General features: G+C 45.4%; 2 protein-coding genes across 3 annotated transcripts; one reads left to right on the forward strand and one right to left on the reverse strand.

Annotated features, from left to right (window-relative positions):
- On the reverse strand, nucleotides 1–6145 carry WDR77 (WD repeat domain 77). The gene is made up of 10 exons (XM_074188417.1): nucleotides 6022–6145; nucleotides 5759–5944; nucleotides 5293–5434; nucleotides 4940–4989; nucleotides 4195–4265; nucleotides 3879–3933; nucleotides 3074–3145; nucleotides 2546–2654; nucleotides 2170–2238; nucleotides 1–1454 (listed from the first exon to the last, which is right to left on the reverse strand). Exons 1-10 carry the CDS (start codon nucleotides 6056–6058, stop codon nucleotides 1298–1300), a joined length of 948 nt encoding a protein of 315 aa, XP_074044518.1. The 5' UTR covers nucleotides 6059–6145; the 3' UTR covers nucleotides 1–1297.
- A 407-nt stretch (nucleotides 6146–6552) lies between these two features.
- Nucleotides 6553–16511, forward strand: ATP5PB (ATP synthase peripheral stalk-membrane subunit b). 2 transcript variants are annotated; one of them, XM_074188418.1, is made up of 7 exons: nucleotides 6553–6674; nucleotides 6797–6833; nucleotides 13203–13348; nucleotides 14139–14302; nucleotides 14720–14845; nucleotides 15485–15664; nucleotides 16315–16511. In XM_074188418.1, the coding sequence occupies exons 1-7, from the start codon at nucleotides 6635–6637 to the stop codon at nucleotides 16396–16398; spliced, it is 777 nt and encodes a 258-aa protein (XP_074044519.1). In that variant the 5' UTR covers nucleotides 6553–6634; the 3' UTR covers nucleotides 16399–16511. The 2 variants fall into 2 exon arrangements, with proteins under 2 accessions (XP_074044519.1, XP_074044520.1); XM_074188419.1 differs by lacking the exons at nucleotides 6553–6674; nucleotides 6797–6833 and adding an exon at nucleotides 6942–7027.
- The last annotated feature ends 635 nt before the right edge of the window (nucleotides 16512–17146 follow it).

Below are 17146 nucleotides of genomic sequence, written 5' to 3' on the forward strand. Positions count from 1 at the left end.
TAACAATTTCCTAGAAAGGTTTAATCAAAGCCAATCAATTGCCAGTCAAGGTCCAAGTGCTCAAGCAGAGGCTGGTAAGCCTTGTCCTTTCCAGAAGATTCTGGTTTGGCTAAGGGTTGGGCTTAGGTGACTATTGAGGTCCCGTTTCAATTTCTGGATGCTAGGCATCTTATCAATTTAACAAGATTTGAACTACCCAAGGGATGAAAATTGTAGTGAGATTGCAAAGTAATTAACTCGAATTTCCTGTCTCTCCAGTGCCCTTTTGTAGTCTTAGTAACTAACACTGGTTGTGTGCCCACAACCCCTCTCCAAAAACACACAAGCTTCAAAATCATCACCACACACACACACACACACACACACACACACACACACACACACACACACAAACCCCAAAACCCCGAAACAGAGAATTTTATTTCACGAAGTCATCTCAGATTCTCCATTGGGATGGTTCTTTGCAATGCAATCGCAATCCGGGACATGGCCCTAACTACAGCAAGCCACCTAGTCAGCAGAGTTTGGTATTGCAGAGGAGCAGATCCCCAAGCCCCCCTACCCCTTGTCTGTCAGTTTTGTCTTACCCCACCTCCCATTCTCTCAAAGTCCTAGAGATGACCCCAACCCAAGCCCAGTCAGCCCTCTGGCATCTATTCAAAAGAAAACACTAGAATAAGTTTCTTATGATTAGGGCAAGCAAGAAATCTTAGGTGCCAGGGCTGCCCTAGGAAGAGGGTCCCAAAGGCCTAGGAAAAACAATTCTTTTCTCTTCCTGCTTGCCAAGAAATGATTCATGTTAAAGGAAAGAAACTACACCTCAGGTGACTGAGGTAAGAGCAAGAGGATGTCCTAGGGCGGGGTAACCTAATGGTTATAAGTTTTTACAGTGTTTCACATTTTTGTCTCAGATCTATAACCACAGTAACTAAAAACCCTAAAGGACACGAGGAACATCAGAGATGCCCAAATCTCAGTTGGTTCCCAGTATTTTGCAAATTCCTCTCCACCAGAGGGAAATGAAAAGACACTTCTCTACTCCTTTATGTACATTTTGGGAAGGAGAAACAAGGGGAGGCAACTAGATGTGGGAATAGATGGTCCTGAATATCATTTTTTAAAAATTTAAATATAATCTAAAAAAATAAATGGCTGTCTCCTTAGGACCCTATAGGACTCCAAGAAGAGCAGCTCTAACAGATCAAACCTGCTACAGAGAGGACTCATCTTCCCACAAACCAAGGGGCAGGTGGGAATGGATTTGTAGGAGTTTGGCCTTTTGGACCTCAAATCCAATCTAGATGTTTCCACAAGAGGAACTGGGACTAGTAGGATCTGGGGGCATAACGTGGTGGAACACCTGATGGTCCCAGCCCACAGTAGTCAGCAGACACTGGTTGTGTGGGGACCACGTAGCATCTCTCACAAAGTCTCTGTGATCTCGGCTTCTGAACCTGGAAAGGAAAGAGAAAACAGCCTTTCATGAGGAGAAAGGACTAACGTGAAGGAGAAACACAATTCAGATGAGTCTGGAATGTGATTCGAAGACATCATATTTTACCACCTTACCACACCCAATGACGACAGGATCAGAGAATTTCGAAGCTGGTTATATTTGGACTATCCTGTCTAACTTTATCATGTTACAGAAGAGGAAAAGTCCCAAAACCAGTGTGTCCAAGTGAGCACTAGAACCCATGCTCCCTGGGGTTCCCCTACTGGACTTGCTGGCATACCCACCTGCTGCTCCTTAATGTGGTTGTTTCTTCACAGCACACTTTTTTTTTGCAAGGCAGTGTGGTTAAGTGACTTGCCCAAGGTCACACAGCTAGGCCATTATTAAGTGTCCAAGGCTGGCTTTGAACTCGGGTACTCCTGACTCCAGGGCCGGTGCTCTATCCACTGCACCACCTAGCCGCCCTTCACAGCACACTCTTGCTGAGACTCTGCCAATGCAAATGCTAGCTGCAGTTTGGCCTTCTTTCTTACTCATATCTCACATAGGTGATGAGGATAGCCCTTCTAACAACAGTTTTTAAAAGGGAAAACTAAAGTCCTGCCACCTGAACCACCCAAGGATGGGACCCCAGAGCCTGAGCAGTAACGCTGGATGACCCCCAGTCCAAGAGGAATTCTTGCATCTGGTCCACAAGTCTTTTTAATACTTACACCTCTGAAAGTTCGGAGTCGAGCACAACCACCGAACAGTCTTCACCAAGTGATGCCAGGTGGACAGTACTGTAAAGAAGAAAGGCCAACAACAGCCAAGCTGGTAGCTCCCAGACAAAACCCCTCACTCCTCTACTCACCCAGGAAGCGATGTTGGGCTACCACCCACAGGAAAGCTGGCCAAGGAGATGGCTCAGGAAAGAGAGCCCAAGTCCTGGCCTGCAGGTCCAACACTAGCTGTATGCACAGTCTTGATGGCAACACTGCCCAGGCACCCTTAGGGAGAGATCCCCAACCCAAGAAACTGGACCTCCTAGGGTTCTTGTCCCCATTAACACCCATATCTGGCCCTCAGGGCAAAAGAGCCAGTACCTACCTGTGTGGTGAGAACACCAGTTTTGTGACACTCTGGGAGTGCACAGATGAGCTGAGGAGAGAGTCAGGGTTCTTGATGTCCACAAGGTAGACGGTGCCATTCTCATCACCTACAGGAAATGAAACAAGTCAGCATGTGTCTGAAAGGTCTCACTGCTGTTCTTAGCCTAGAATCGATACTCAATTACCCATTTTCTACAGTGCCTCTTTATGGGTTTCCTGTGGCCCATTTCAAATACAACTAGTCGCCCAATCAACTTTTCACTCCACAGCCCCAGAGTGTCATAAGCTTCCATGGTGTTCTGAGTGGCAGTGCAAATTTCAGCTAACATAAAAGGGGGCTCAAATAATCATTAAGGAGAGCGTGCTGCGGGTAAAAAGTCAAGGTGTTCTCCAAAGCTCAGCTCCAACCCTTCCCACACTTGCCTCCCACTACAGGACCAGATTCTATTAAAAATCATGGGCAGCCAACCTCCCTCCTGACCCCAGAGCCTGAGGTGCTCAAGAAATAAGCACCAAGACTTCTTACCAAAAGCAAAAATCTTATCCTTCTGAGGATGCCAAGCCACTGAGGTAGGAAGGTGATGGGAGATGTTTTGGTCTGAGAAAGTGAGAAAAGCAAAGGGAAATGAGCAGAATCAAAAGAATGTTATGTATATGGTAACAGCAACATTATTCAAAGAGTAACTGTGATTTGACTAAAGTAGTCAAATATTATTCCAAATCAAATACAAAAAAAGAAAATGCTATCCATCTCCAGAGAAAGAACTAAAAAAATCAAAGTATGTGCTATTTAGTTCCATATGTATGTATGTGTATATATGTATGTGTATATATATATATGCACACACACACACATATATATGTGTATTATATAAATCAAATGTTCTGTAATGCAAGATTGAGAAAAAGGAGACAACTCAGAACTCAAAACATTAACAAAAATAGAAGATTTTTTTTAAAGCAACAGAACTGAAAAATTCCCAGAGGCAGAAAAATCCTAACTGTTCTCCTGGACTACCCTTCTACATTTCAGCCTTGGGCCCAGTAACAGATACATTGTCCTCTGCTCCCATCCTTCTAGCCAAGAGAAGTAAATTGATAGGTTATTTTCATTCCCCTCTACCCTAAGGGAACCCAGGCCATTACCCCCTTTCCAGGACCCTGCCACCCGGTTTAAAAGAAATCTCTCAGAAAATTATAGCAATTTTTATATAGTCCTCAAATTGATAATGATTTCTGCACTTTAAGTTCTAATGTACTTAAATATACAAAAAAACAGTTTTAACAGTCAAAGTCATCGGGTCTTTTCTAACTGCACCATTCAGACTCACCAACACGTTGAGCTGGCTTGGGGCACCGGATATCCCACATTAAAATTTTACCGTCCTAGAAGTAATAAAAGAATAAAATGCTTCATGATCAGCTTGGTGTAACAGAACATTGGTTTTAGAAAAGGCCCCAAGTTCATTGCCTAGCTCTGACACTACACCTGTGTGACTGCCCATGTTCTCCTTCCTGGCTCTCAGTTTTTCTGATGGTAAAAGAAGGGCCTCTCCTAGTTCCCAATTCCTAAGATGACCATTTTAGGCTCAAGCTGTACAAGTCTGCTAACCCTTTAAATGGAGGCAAGGGGAAGGGTCATCTCACCTCGCTGCACGACAGAAACTGAGACACCTTGTGGGGAGAAGCAGCAATGCAGGCGACTTGGCCAGAGTGAGCTGTGAAGAGAAGGTGGGCCATCACAACCCAGGGCAAGAAGCAAGACCAGTTTGCTGAAGCTGACACCAGCAGGAAAAAACCACTTGGCCTCAAGATGTGAATCTCAATTATTGTGCTTAAAGAGGCAGATGAGATACTGGCATGAGAGTTCTCATCCCCAGGACGAATTTGTAGAAATGAAAGGACGAGATGAATCACAGCCCTTAATTAAGGCAGGAAAGCTGCCCATCAGTTGGGGAAAGAGGCAGCCCTGGTGCTCCAGTCAAGGGGATGTGGGCTCCAACCCCACGTCGGGCCCTTCTTACTAGAGGAATTTGGGTCTGAATTTTCCCCTTTCTAAAGTAAAGGTTAGGTCATATGGCCTCAAGAGATCCTTTCCAACTCTAGGTCTAAGATCCTCAACTGCTTCTCCTGAAGGAAAACAGAACAACATAAGACTTCCAAGTTTTTAGGATGTGAAGGGCACCAGAAGCATGCTGCAGAGGCGGAAAACAGAGAAAACATGCTCTCCTTAGAGCGGGAGGATGAATAAGTGATCTTCTAATGACCCTGCAGATTCTAACGGGGCCTTACTCATTAATACATATGTAGCTTTTAGCATGAAACATCCAATCCAGAAACTCAAAGAAGCAAAATGGCAAAGATGGAAGTGGTGAGGGAAGGCAACACTCACCTCTATAGGAGTTCAGCAATTTCTCTTCAGCAAGGTCCCAAACTTTGACACTAAAGGGGGAAGGGGGGAAAAAAAAAGAACAACCCTACGTACGTTCCTAAGTGGAACGTTATAAAAAAGCACATTTTCAAGTATAGGCAGAAAAATACAAGTTAAAAAAATTCAAGGTTTCTCCTTTACTCCCTTCCTTACCTGAACCGCTCAGCTAAAGTCGGTTAGGAGGGCCAGCCTGCTGTTTTGAAGGTGTCCTCGTGCTCTGAATATCTTAATTTTTACCCAGTTTCTTTTAACGAAGGAACTAAGGTTACGCCAAAAGGAGCCGAGGGCGGGAGGTGAGAGGAGGAGGCACTCACCTGAAGTCTTTGCTGCCGCTGATGGCCTGTGTGCCGGGGAGCAGGACGTCAACGCTGGTCACTATGTCATCGTGCTCGTACTTGCAGAACTTGTTGACGATGAGGGTCTCACCCTCATCCAGCTCCCAGAGTTCCACGGCGCCTGCAGGACGCGGGGGCCACCTTTATTCGGGGGACCCTCCCTCCTTTAGCTCCTCCTGGCTATCAACAAAGGGCAACTGCAGGATGGCAGCCGCCCCTCGCCCTACGGGTTTATGCCAGGGGGCCTTTCCCAGGGGTGCTGGGCAGGAAGGGGCCCGAGGGAAGGACTACAGCGTGCAGGGGAAGGGCTCTGGGGGCGGCGGGCGTGGCGGTGCGCAAGGCCGGGGAAGATGGCTCCTGGGCGCCGCGCCTGCGGGCACGGGCGCGGGCACGGGCCCACCCCCCGGGCCTGGCTGCCAGGCCGGCCGGGCCCCGGGGCGCTCACCCGAGTCGGAGGCCACGAGGATGCCCCGCTCCCCCACCCAGGCCAGGTCGCTCAGCCCCGCTTCGATCTGGACTCCGGCCGAGCAGAAGCCTTCGTTGGGGGCCGTCTTGGGGTCCTTGAACAGCCAGAGGGAGCCGGCCCAGCTGCGGCCGCTCAGGCTGGAGGCGCCCAGCAGCAGGGAGCCGTCTGCGGGGAGAGGAGGGCGCGGTGAGCGCGGGCCGGGCCGGGCCGGGCCGGGCCGCGGGGCGGGGCCGCTCACCCACCCGAGCGGTAGCGCGCCGCCTCCAGCTGCCGCTCCATGGAGGCGGGCGCGTTGGGCGGCAGGCTCCATTCCGGGGCGGCGGGCGGCGCGCGGGGCTGCGCGTCGGCGGCCGGCTCGGGCTCCGGCGGCGGCGGCTGCGGCTGCGGCTCCGGCTCCAGCTCCGGCTCCAGCTGGGGCTCCAGCTGCGGCTCCGGCTCCGGCTCCGGCTCCGGCTGCAGCTGCGACTGCAACTCCGACTGCGACTCGTTCCGCATGGCCCAGGCTCCGGCTCCCCGCTCCCGGGCTCCGCTCCCCACGTGGTGCCCGCGCCCGCTCCCCGCCCCTCGGCGCGCCGGGGCCCGCGGCGCCTCTTCTCGCGAGAGTCGCCGCCCCGGCCGCCGCGCCGTCCGTTAGCTGCGGGCGGAGGAGCGGCGTCTTCCCGCCCCGCCCCCCGCCGCCCCGGCTTCTCTCGGGTTCTCGCGACGTCGGAGCCGGCGCGAGAAGAGCGGCGATTGGACGCGGCCGCCCCGCCGCTCTCGCGAGGCTTCCCCTCCGCCATCTTAGTGCGGCCGCTGAGGACGTCTCCCCGCCGGGTCACAGGGACGCGGAGGCTGCGGAGCGGACCCTCGTGCGACATGCTGTCCCGCCTGGCCCTGCGCGCCGCCGGCGCCGCGGGTGAGGAGCCCCCGGGGGCGCGGGGTCATCGCGGGGGGGGGGGGCGCGGGGAGGGCACGGGCGGGGGGCTGGGCCCGCGACCCCCGCTGACCCCCGCTGACCCGAGCTCTGTGTCCCCGCAGCTCCGGCGCTCAGGAACGCGGCCCCGCTGGCTCCGGGGTAAGTACCGCCGACGGGCGCCCCCCGCGGGGGCCGGGGCTCCGGGCTTCCCGTGCTGCCGCGGGCTGGAGGTGGCCGCGGCAGCCCGCCGGACTCGGGCTGCCCCTCCCTTGGTTGTTGCGAATGACCACCAGATGCAAAATCCCTGCTAAAAGCGGGCACTTTGGGACGCCCTGGCTAACGTTTTTATGGGGGTAAGCGACTTGCCCAAGGCCACACGGCCGGGTCAGCATTAAGTGTCTGAGGCCGGATTTGAACTCAGGGACCGGTGCTCTCTCCACTGCGCCACCTAGCTGCCCCGCTTGTTGGCTTTTCTGAACAGGGAGGCTTGTTAAATGTTGGATTAAAAGGAGCGTTCTGGGTATTTTGCGCCTTGTTTTCGGTCAGAGCGATAACATTTTGTCAAAATGAAAAGATTGACAAGACTGAAGAATGGTTCTGTTGGTCTTAGTCAGGGGGCTCCGTGGACCGTTACGCCGGGAGAGAATGGGTAAATACGTCTTGTCCCTCGGAAAGGTGCCTGCAGTAGGTGTGCCCTGGGACTCTTGACCTTGGCCCTGTCCTGCCAGTAGCTTCCCGTTTCTTTCTTCCCAGGGCAGCTTAAAGACAAAACAGGACCTGCCCGAGCCTAGAGCAGCATCGGTGTGGAGTCTAGAGAGATCTGTCTAGTCTCAGGTTGATATATATAGAAGCTCTATGAATTTGGACAAGCCAGTGAGCATATACCTTCAACTTCCACTCTTACTAGTTATGTCCATTAGAGAACACACATCTGCAGTACCTCCTTAAAAACCTTGTCTAGTTCAAATACTAAGATTTTCTAACCCTTTAAAACACTGAACAAATGTCTGGTCTATTTAACTTTTTCTTAATACCGTAAATGAATGACATACAAGGAATACTTACTAAATCAACTGGTAGATAACTAACTGTAGATCATTCCCACAGGAGAAAACATTATTGAAAGTAACTAAAAATATAAACTAAAAAAAAATTTACTATTCTACCCTCACATATTAGGATAGAGTTCTAATTCCTAATTTTTTTAAGTTTTTTTAGTTTTGGGGGGGGGGTTTTGCAAGGCAAATGGGGTTGTGGCTTGCCCAAGGCCACACAGCTAAGTAATTATCAAGTGTCTGAGGCCAGATTTGAACTCGGGTACTCCTGACTCCAGGGCCAGTGCTCTATCCACTGTGCCACCTAGTCGCCCTCTCCTATAGACTTTTTAACAGCTGATCAGGAGGCTAAGAGAGGTCACTCTCACTTTTTGGCTTCTCTCATTCTGCATCTAGGGCAGTCTTCATTCAGTTGAAAGTTTAAAAATACTACTGCTCTTTTGGATGTACAACTGAGGTGCCTCCATCCTTTACCTACCCCTCTCTGAGCCTGACCAAACATGGATCTCCAGCTAAACCCACTTGGTCATTATTCAGGCCTCCATAGCTTTACAGTGAATGTAAATAACAATTATTTCCCTTTCCTCAAATCGAAATCACCTGCCTGTAATGGCCTCACCCACCTGATGTCATGGTCTTCTTTGAGACCAAAGGACAAACGTTAATCAATCCATCCCATCTTTGAAATCATATTCCAGGAGAAACTACCCAAGGTCACAGCGAAAGGGCAATCCAGGAATACCTTGGGAAGAGGGGCATTCTGCCTGCCTGCAAACCCTTGATTCTTCCCAGCCTAGTGGTTCTGAAGAAGAGAGGGAATTAGGAAGAGGATCTATGCAAGTTCTGACATGAAAGTATGAGGAGAGATCTGCATTCCTTGTATTGTCCTGACATAGCTGCTTATATCGTATAAACCCACACACTCCTAAGAGCACTTAAATTGCATTCGGGTATGTTTCAAAAACCCATGGTGAATAGAACATTTAGGATGACAGGGTATTGTTTCAGAAAAATTCAGATAGTCTGCAAATTTAACAAATATAAATGTAAAGAAGCCCAGCACTTATTTTGAAAAGGTGATGCTGAATTCAGAATGAGAGAGACATAGATATACATAAAAAGTAATTTAGCAGGGCAGCTAAGTGGCACAATGGGTAGAGCACTGACCCTGGAGTCAGGAGGATCTGAGTTCAAATGTGGTCTTAGACACTTAACAGTTACCTAGTTATGTGACCCTGGGCAAGTCATTTAACCCCATTACATTGCCCCCCAAAAAAGTAATTTAGCAAAGGGGAAAGTTGCATAGGAAGATTAGGATAATTCTCTTCTGTAGGAACTTTCTAGGAGAGATTTTGTTCTAGAATTCAAAGGAGAGAACTAGGACCAGTGGGTAGAAGATGGTAGAAACCAGATTTTCATTTAACATAAAGAACAATTAGACATGGAATTTAGACTGTCTAGAAAGAAAACAGACTTCTGTTGTAGGATGTGTTCACAGAAGGCTATCAAGATATTGAAAGTTGTTAAGCAAGTCAGATTGGTTAACCTCAGGAAGAGAGATATATTTTCCCCTCCCTAATTTTACTTCCCTCCCCCCACCCCCCACAGAAAGCAATCCATCAGTCTTTACATTGTCCATTATTTCTTTTTTTTCTTTTAAATTTATCTTTTATTCTCATTTTGTGCAAATGTTTTTTTACATTAATAAAATATTCTTGTTTACAAGTAAACAAAATACCCCTCCTCCCCCATGAATATAGATAGACTTGTTTGGGTGAAAAAAGTAAATGGGAGAGAAAAAAATAAAATAAAAAAATAATAATAGTAATAATTGTAGGTATGGTCAGGTGGCGCAATGGACGAAGTACCAGCCCTGGAGCCACAAGCACCCAAGTCCATATCCAGCCTCTTAAACCCAACAATCACCCAGCCATGTGACATGCAAGCCACCCGATCCCCACTGCCCTGCAAAAAACAAAAAAAAAGACCCAAAATAAAATAAAATAGTAATAATAGTAGGGGTGGCTGGGTGGCAGACAGAGCATTGGCCCTTGAGCCAGGAGCACCTCGGTCCAAATCCGGCCCCAGACACCCAAAGATCACCCCGCTATGTGGCCCCAGGCAGACCATCCAGCCCTACTTGCCCTGCACCCTCCCCCAAATAATCATAACAAAAAATGTGCTTGAGTCTTTGTTCCAACACCAACAACTCTGTCCTGGGTGGATCTCATTCTTTATGATAAGTCCATCACAAAAGTTATTTCCATATTTTTCCAACATTGCCATTGCTGATCGCAACTCCCTCCTTTCTTATTTCTCCACTACCATGTACTCTATTTTCTCTCTCCTTTCACTATGACTCTGCTGTAGGGTCGCTGAGTGGCACAGCAGACAGATCCCTGGTCCTGGGGCCAAGAAGCCCTGAGCCCCCATACCACCCCTTAGGCCCAGAATCCACCTGGCCCTATGGTCCTGGGCAGGCCATCCAATCCCAGCCCCTTGCAAGAAGTAAGAAAGAAAATGTGTTATATCTGGCCACTTTCCCCCCATGGTCCATCCTCTCCTCCTTTATTCACATCCCCACCCCTTCCCCCTGCTGCCCCCTCCTTCTTACTCCAGATGTCTGTACCCCATTGAGTATATATGCTGTTTCCTCTCCTAGCCACCTCTGACGAGAGCAAAGGTTCCCTCATTCCCCCTTGCCCCCCCCTTCCATATCATTGCAATAGCTCATTGTAATAAAAAAAAATCTTATGTGAAATATCTTGGCCTATTCCCTTTCTCCTTTTTCTTTCTCCCATTCCATTTCCCTTTTTTTCTATCGACTCCATTTTTACACCATATTTTATCTTCGAATTCAGCTTTCTCCTGTGCTTCAACTATAAAAGCTCTCTCTACCTGCTCTATTAACTGAGAAGGTTCATATGAGTATTATCAGTGTCATTTTTCTATGCAGGAATATATGCAGTTCATCCTCATTAAGTCCCTCATATTTTCCCCTTCTCCAATCTCTATGCTCACCTGAGTCCTGTATCTGAAGATCAAACCTTCTGTTCAGCTCTGGCCATTCCAACAGGAACATTTGAAATTCCCCTGGTTCATTGAAAGTCCATCTTTTTCCCTGGAAGAGGACATTCAGTCTTGCTGGGTAATTCATTCTTGGCTGCATTCTAAGCTCTCTTGCCTTCCGGTATATTGTATTCCAAGCCCTACGAGCTTCCAATGTAGCTGCTGCTAAGTCCTGTGTGATCCTGACTTCAGCTCCACGATATTTGAACTGTGTCCTTCTGGCTGCTTGTAATATTTTCTCTTTGACTTGGGAGTTCTGGAACTTGGCTATAATATTCCTAGGGGTTGGTTTTTTGGGATCTCTTTCTCTGGGGGATTGGTGGATTCTCTCCATTTCTATTTTGCCCTCTGCTTCTAGAATATCAGGGCAATTTTCCTGTAGTAATTCTTTGAAAATGATGTCAAGGCTCTTTTCCTGATCATGATTTTCAGGTATTCCAGTAATTTTTAAATTATCTTTCCTAAGTCTGTTTTCCATATCAGTTGTTTTTTCAATGAGATATTTCACATTTTCTTATAATTTTTCATTTTTTTGGTTTTGAAGTATTGATTCCTGATTTCTGGTAAATTCATCAATCTCCCTGAATTCTATGTCTGAAGGATTTGTTCTCCTCAGAGAGTTTTCTTATCTCTTTTTCCATCTGGCCAATTTTGCTTTTTAAAGCATTCTTCTCCTCAATAACTTTTTGAACTGTTTTATCCATTTGACCTAAGCTGGTTTTTAGCATGCTATTTTCTTCAGCATTTTTTTTGGATTTCCTTGACTAAGCTGCTGACTTCATTTTCATGTTTTTCCTGCATCTCTCTCCTTTCTTTTCCCAGTTTTTCTTCCAACTTTCTCATTTGATTTTCAAAGTCTTTTTTGAGCTCTATCATAGCCTGAGCCCAATTTCTGTTTTTCTTGGAGTCTTTAGATGCAGGAGCTTGTGCTTCCTCATCTTCAGACTGAGTATTTTGGTCCTTGGGCTCATTTGCAAAATATTTCTCAATAGTCTTCTTTTCGTTTCTCTGCTTGCTTATTTTCCCATCCTGGGCCTGGTTTGGGGTGTTTCTTGAGCTTTGGGGACACTCCCACAAGGGTCTCAGTGTGTGCTGCTCTGTCCTCCCTCCTGGTCTGTGAATGACCATAAGCGCCCCCCTATGCCACGGGGCTGGGGGGGGGCCTAGACTGTGATCAGGATCTGAATGTGGTCAGAGCCCCAGAGTCCTGTTCCTGGGGCAGAGGACAGAGCTCCCGCAGTCTCTCTTCACTCCCCTCCCTCAGCTCAATGGGCTCATGCCCTGGGGCCTCCTGCTTATGGGCTCCACCTGCTTCTGTTTCCTGGATCAGCTAGGGAAAGACCAAGCTGCTTGCTGTGTGCCCTGAGGGCTAGGCTGGCTCTGGCAGAGGTCCCCCGCTGTTCCCCCACTTTGTGCCCAGTGCTCCCGGGTGTGCAGCTCAGGAGACTCCCCTGCTGCTGTGAGCTGAGACTCCCAGCGCCCTGGGGCTGCCTCCGGGAGGCTGAGGTTCTTTGACTCTGGCGGGCCGCCTCTCCAGTCCCTGGGAGCAGTGTTTCTGCTCTTTTCCCAGTTACCTTGAGTAGGAGAACTGCCTCACTGGGTCCCTTTGTGGGTTCTGTCTCTGGAAAGTTTAGTTAGAGTCCTTAGCTGATGAATTTTATCAGAGAACTCCTAAGACTCATCCCTTCTTATGGCCATCTTGGCTCCGCCCCTCGAGAGATATATTTAGTTGACTGGACTAGAGGGCAGATCTGTGGCCCATCCAGTACTGTCAGTTCTGTCTGTTGGGAAACTAACCAAGTCAGCCCCTCCTTTTTGATATCTACTGATGTTTCATGTATCTTGTTATTTGTCATTTAAAAACACACTACTTGCTTTGTATAAAATTTACATTAAGCACATTTGACATTAAAACATCTATTTTAACTTGACTGTATTCTCTTCATTTCCTGCCCCCCCCTTGCCCTCAGTTCTGAACTCCATGGCTTTCCATCCCTCCTCCCTAAAAAGAAAAAAATAGACATGTGGACACTTCTATCAACACAGGGTGGGGGAGAGGTAGTGGCTTGACTTAAGACAAAGAAATGGATAGAGAAGACTTTGCCCCATTCTACCCAGTGTGTGTCTGTCTTCTGTCAGTCTATGCTCATGTATCACAGTAGAGTGTATTCTTGTCCAGTTCCCTATATTTCTGCCCCCCAGAGGTTCTTCCTCTCAGTTGTGGCCCACTCCCCATGACTGACCCCAATCTAAGTGTTCCTTCTGTTCTCACTCTATCTCCAGCCTCTCATGTCCTTGAATCCTCTGTCCCTACCTCTACCTTATTCCTTCCCTTCCCCATGTCTGCAGACAAATTCACATTACATAAAAGATCTGGAAAACAATTCAGTTTTTCTCTTTGCAGGGTGCTCCAAGCAACCAGAATTTTTCACACAGCTTCTCCCCGTCTGGCTCCTTTGCCTCCTCTTCCTGAGCATGGAGGGAAAGTTCGTCATGGGTTGATTCCTGAGGAATTCTTTGAGTTTATGTATCCTAAAACTGGAGTTACAGGTAAGCAATCTTTCCTGCAGAAATGTTTCAGTGTGATGTTTGCAATGGCAATAATTTTGGGTTTATGGCTTGGTGTCATTTCTGCCTTTTCATTGGATAAACCAGAAACAAAAATCGGGTCCTTTCTAATTTATATCCTCCTTTAAAGATTGTAACCTGTTTATTCTTGACTTACTCTAACCAAAACTTGGTGCTGTGACTACTGACATCTGGAAACTAAATATTCCTGGACTTTGTAAAGTCTGGCATTATTTCTTCATCCAGTGAAGTATTTAAGGATATACCATGTGCACGATAACTTCTTTGATGAATAGTCAATAAAGTCAAAGTTTACTAGACATTTAGGGAAATAAAACATGTAGAAGTTAAGAAACTGTTTAGTGTCTAATTGCCGAAATGAGTAGCTTAAAATAAATCAATAGACAGCAACGTTTCTGGAAAGTCCTCTCAAGCTAGAGAAGTGACTATTACCTAAGTATAGAAGATTTGCACTACTGCAACCCCCTCTGGCAGGATCATGATACCTTTTTCAGGTATTTTTAGTGCCAAGGTACTATAAAAATAAAGTACAAAATAAAAATAGGCATGTCTAGATTTCACATAAACCCATAAACAGTTTTGAAACTGTTAAGAAATTACTTTGACAACAATGTTTATTATGTATCCTTGATTTGTAATTTTCTGAATGATAGGGTTTTATGCACTACTGTAAATTGATTTTTTTTTAATTTTACTAGTTATCCTAGCCTCCAGTCATTATGAAGTCTCATTCAGTTTTTTTTTCTTTCAGGTCCTTATGTATTGGGCACAGGACTTATCCTGTATTTCCTCTCCAAAGAGATCTATGTTATTACTGCTGACACATTTGCTGCCATATCAACATTGGGGCTCCTCATTTATATAGTTAAAAAATATGGTTCCTCAGTAGCAGCTTTTGCTGATAAACTCAGAGAGGTATGAATGGAAATTTGGTTTTTCTCATTTTGATTTTTGAACAGAAATTAGGAATTAGGATTTGGATTTAAATATATATTTTGACGGGAACAATTTAGTGAGAAAATGATGTAATTATTGCAGACTTTTCTACTAATATCACTTAGCAGTGGCAATTCATATCTGTAACCTGAATGACAGGTCAGATCTTATGGAGTCATTTTCCATATTTAGTAAAATTCTTGATTAATTTTTAGTTTTAAGTTGATTTCCACATGTTGGGATGCTATCTCTTCATCTTTGACTTGTGTACAAGTTACATGTATTTTTTCTTCACTTTGCACACAAATGCCCTGTCTTTGAAAGAGAAAAGTTAATCAGTGTTTATTATTATCATTGACCCCTTCACTAATCTTTTCATAAATCTCTGAATTGCAGGACCAGTTGGCTGAGGCAGAAGGGCTAAAGCAGAATTCCATGAAAAATATACAAGATGCAATTGACATGGAAAAGCAACAGCAAGCCTTGGTTGCCAAGCGCCACTACCTTTTTGATGTCCAAAGGGTAAGTCTATTTAGGAGTGGAAAAGCACTTTTCCCACATGAGAAAATTGGACCTTCTGGGAATACACTGCTAGACTGAGGAAAAACAAAATCTCACTAGGTGTGTCTGACAGGTAGAAACTGATAATTCTTTTTTTTAAGAGAATTTTGAAATTTAAGTAATTTGGAAATAATTATATTCAATTTATTATTTCATTCACTTCTGCCATATGCTAATAACTCCAAGTGACAAAAGCAGGTTCTTAGAACATGAACAAATCAAAAATGAGATATTTGGCCAGCCTTAAAAATTACCTAGCTGTGTGGCCTTGGGCAAGCCACTTAACCCCATTTGCCTTGCAAAAACCTAAAAATAAAAAACCTAGTCTCTCAAGAGCACAGGTCCTTGTTTGTCGAGTTGTTTTATTACTCAAACATATCAGGGATAACCTACCCCTTCACATGTGGTTGATGTTGCACCCAATTTGTTAAGATATTTATTTCCACAATCAATAAATATTAAGGAAAGCAACCTACAAAAAAACTTCTTGTCTTTTGTATAGAATAGGAAAGAATGATGCTCGTGATGTTCTCCTGGCACAAATCTTAAGAACAATAATGTTGTTCTTTAGCAATAACTGAGCTTTCTTGCCTTCTTTAGAATAACATTGCCATGACACTAGAAGTCTTTTACCGTGAGAGGCTGCACAAGGTGTACACAGAGGTAAAGAATCGCCTGGACTATCAAATTGCAAAGCAGAACATGATGCGACGCAAGGAACAAGAACATATGATTTCATGGGTGGAGAATCATGTGGTGAAGAGCATTTCTGCTCAGCAGGTATAAGATTTTTTGTCATGCCTGATGAACATAGGTCTTGGGAGCTGTAGATGAACAGGGAACTGGCCAGAGGTCTTTAGGATGAAGAAGGTGAAGTTGCCCTGGTCATTTAATCTGGAGAAGGACATAATCAGAAGAAAACCACTCAAAAAACTTCATAAAATTCCTATGGAATATACTTCCTGCTTTAATAAGGAAGAAGGTGGAATAAAGTATAATTATTTCCACGACTATTTACATGGAAGAGATTAGCTTTATAGCAAGCATCAGTATCTGGGGTTTGGGAGCAGGGTCAAAAAAGAAAGAATGGTTGGAATATGCCTAAGGGTTTCAGGAGCCAGTGATCGCTTCAGTATGACACAAGTATTTTCAGTACTCAGAGGGCTATTTGCTCTCAAGTTATTTTCCCACTCTTCATCTTCATTTCCCTTCCCAGGTTAAATTAGTCATCCTATACCTTAGTTGTGAAGCTGCAATGGAGAATCTATGTTGAGGGTTCAGTTGTTAGTTGGACCCTGTAGGTCTCAGAGAGTCATAGAATTTCAAAATTAGAAGGGAATTTAGAGCTGTCTTATCTACCTAACTACCAGCCTAAGTAGATGTTGAGTATTTCATGTAAAGCTGACCCAATTTCTCTCTCTTTATCATAGGAAAAGGAAACAATTGCCAAGTGCATCGCAGATCTGAAGTTGCTAGCAAAGAAGGCACAAGTCCAGTCACAGCCAATTCTGTGAAACTATATATTTCATCATTCATAATTAAGAAGCAAAAAAAAAACCCAGTTTTTACTAGCAGTGTAGAAGCTGTATACTTTGTGACCCTCAATAAAAAAAAAATCTTTCTCTGAGTATTGTATTGCCATTCCTCCTAAAACTGAGCCTACACCTTTCTTAGAGGTTTGAGGTCTGGAAATAGGAGAGTTATTGTTATTTTATTGAAAGGTCTCCTTCCAACCCAACTACTTCATTGAAAAACTTTAAGGAAGTTTAGAACACTACCAGAAGTTTTCAAATGACATCACAAACTACAAAAGAAATTTGTTGTGTCTCCATTGACTTACATTATAATCACCCCAAGAATATAGTTTGGTGTGTTAAATAAGTAAATCACATTAAGATAAAGTGCTGTGATTATGCTATTGAGTCATTAAACTTTATGGTCATTCTTAAAAGGATATAGTAACAGGGCGGCTAGGTGGCACAGTGGATAAAGCACCGGCCTTGGAGTTAGGAGTACCTGAGTTCAAATCCGGTCTCAGACACTTAATAATTACCTAGCTGTGTGGCCATGGGCAAGTCACTTAACCCCATTTGCCTTGCAAAAACCTTTAAAAAAAAAAGGATATAGTAAAATATACTCCATAATTTCCAATTCCCCTCATTTCATGGGACTTAGTATTTCAGCAACCACCATGACTTCATTTTTACTTGAATTGAGCTCCTAAGCTAATTATGGTGATCCATAATTAATACTAAAAAGTAA

Source organism: Macrotis lagotis, chromosome 5 (genome assembly GCF_037893015.1).
Source record: "Macrotis lagotis isolate mMagLag1 chromosome 5, bilby.v1.9.chrom.fasta, whole genome shotgun sequence".
In the NCBI taxonomy this organism is placed as follows: Eukaryota; Metazoa; Chordata; class Mammalia; order Peramelemorphia; family Peramelidae; genus Macrotis; species Macrotis lagotis.

What these genes read in the sequence shown, in the direction of transcription:
- WDR77 (XM_074188417.1), bottom strand. Translation starts at nt 6,058, where the DNA reads ATGGAGCGGCAGCTGGAGGCGGCGCGCTACCGCTCGG. An exon ending in GGCGGCGCGCTACCGCTCGG is followed by an intron (nt 5,945 to 6,021) that starts GTGGGTGAGCGG and finishes CTCTCCCCGCAG; the next exon opens with ACGGCTCCCTGCTGCTGGGC. An exon ending in CCTCGTGGCCTCCGACTCGG is followed by an intron (nt 5,435 to 5,758) that starts GTGAGCGCCCCG and finishes CGCGTCCTGCAG; the next exon opens with GCGCCGTGGAACTCTGGGAG.
- ATP5PB (XM_074188418.1), top strand. Translation starts at nt 6,635, where the DNA reads ATGCTGTCCCGCCTGGCCCTGCGCGCCGCCGGCGCCGCGG. An exon ending in GCGGCCCCGCTGGCTCCGGG is followed by an intron (nt 6,834 to 13,202) that starts GTAAGTACCGCC and finishes TTCTCTTTGCAG; the next exon opens with GGTGCTCCAAGCAACCAGAA. An exon ending in ACCTTTTTGATGTCCAAAGG is followed by an intron (nt 14,846 to 15,484) that starts GTAAGTCTATTT and finishes TGCCTTCTTTAG; the next exon opens with AATAACATTGCCATGACACT.